Consider the following 1,521-nt stretch of genomic DNA (forward strand, 5'->3'; position numbering starts at 1 on the left):
TGACTGGCTAGTAGTCCTAACCTAGGTACTGTCAGGGCCTCATACTCTGCTTCTGACTGGCTAGTAGTCCTTACCTAGTCACTTTCGAGAAAATAACTTTGGTTAAAGTTAAAGTCACCTTTTTTGAAGTCTTAACCCTTTTGTTGTCCTTATATCACCAGAAATAAGAATAAATTGCCCAAACACAACTTGGATGCATTTACTTCCAATGAATATTGGGTGTTATATTCAATTTTATAGCTTTATTTTATTTTTTTTACATTTTAAGAATTTTTATTCCAGTCGGGAAGTATTTTTACTTTGTTACATTACACTGAACATATACATATTTATATATTAAAGTTCATATTATAGACTCTGTAGTAATGAATGAGCTTGAGTGATGGATTCTCAACATTTGAAACGTAGCATTTTAAATGTTTTTTCAGTGACTCAATATATGTCAGCGGCCATTTTTATACGGATTTCTGTACTGTCCTTTTCTTTTTCAACCACAATTGAGCCCGGATACCAGCCGTTGATCTGGTCTCGCTGTGTGTTCGCAGGTTATTGACGGATATTACAACAAGGTCAACGATCCGGCGTCCAAAGGAGGAACTTTCTTTGCCGTGTGTCGCGGGAAGGTGAGTTCCTGTTTGTCCGTAGATTTTGGAAAAGTCCTCAAATGTTTTGAAATGTACACGTTTTACCTCGATTACTCGGTCTCAGAGAGGTATATTGCCATTTATAGGTGCTCTAAGCGAGCATTTGAATTATTTTTTCGGACTAAACTTTGACATCTACCCATCTGAGATCGACTCAACATCCTCTGATCTTGACTATTAGTCAAAATAATTCATAATTCCTGCCTTTTTAACTAAAAAGGAATGTATAATTTGAGCTTTGTTGACCATGAGTTTCAAGAATAAATGTAAAACTTTTAATTAAACCAGCTCAGTTTTTTTTTTAAAGCGCCAAAAGCTGGAAAAAGTGTCAAAAAAAAGTCAGAAAAAGCAACAAAATCATTGGAAAAGAACAAAAAAAATGCTCATTTTTAAATTTGGCCTGGAAAGAAAAAGTTCCTGGTTTACGGGAAGACAACACGAGGGTTAAGAACGATAAAGACAAACAGCCGGGACACAATACCCCACGCGTCCCTCTCACTGCGTCCCTGTGAATGTGTCCCTGGACCAGGCCAGCGAGGGTCTGGACTTTGCGGACTCCTTTGGTCGGGGGGTGATCATCACCGGGCTCCCCTTCCCCCCGAGGATGGACCCTCGGGTCGTCCTCAAGATGCAGTTCCTGGACGAGATGAGTCGGAAGAAAACTCCTGGCGCAAAGGTGAGGGGAGCGGCTTAGTGTGTGTGTGTTTGTGTGTGTGTGTGTGTGCGTGTGCGTGTGTATGTGTGTGTGTTGCTGTTTTTTTATCTCGCTGTGTGTTTTTATTGTTTTTTTCTCTCTGTTTGTGTGTTTCTCTCACTCTCTGTGTGTGTGTGTGTGTGTGTGTGTGTGTGTGTGTGTGTGTGTGTGTGTGTGTGTAGT

The 1,521-nt window shown here is 40.2% G+C and overlaps 1 protein-coding gene across 1 annotated transcript in view; it reads left to right on the forward strand.

Annotated features, from left to right (window-relative positions):
* Positions 1-1,521, forward strand: part of rtel1 (regulator of telomere elongation helicase 1) — a 30,085-nt gene that overhangs the window by 16,419 nt on the left and 12,145 nt on the right. Inside the window, exons 19-20 of the mRNA XM_034877855.1 lie at positions 546-623; positions 1,174-1,320. Coding sequence (XP_034733746.1) covers positions 546-623; positions 1,174-1,320 — 225 coding nt within the window. The remainder of the gene's footprint in view (positions 1-545; positions 624-1,173; positions 1,321-1,521) is intronic.

The sequence above is a fragment of the Etheostoma cragini genome, chromosome 7 (assembly GCF_013103735.1).
Source record: "Etheostoma cragini isolate CJK2018 chromosome 7, CSU_Ecrag_1.0, whole genome shotgun sequence".
Classification (NCBI taxonomy): Eukaryota; Metazoa; Chordata; class Actinopteri; order Perciformes; family Percidae; genus Etheostoma; species Etheostoma cragini.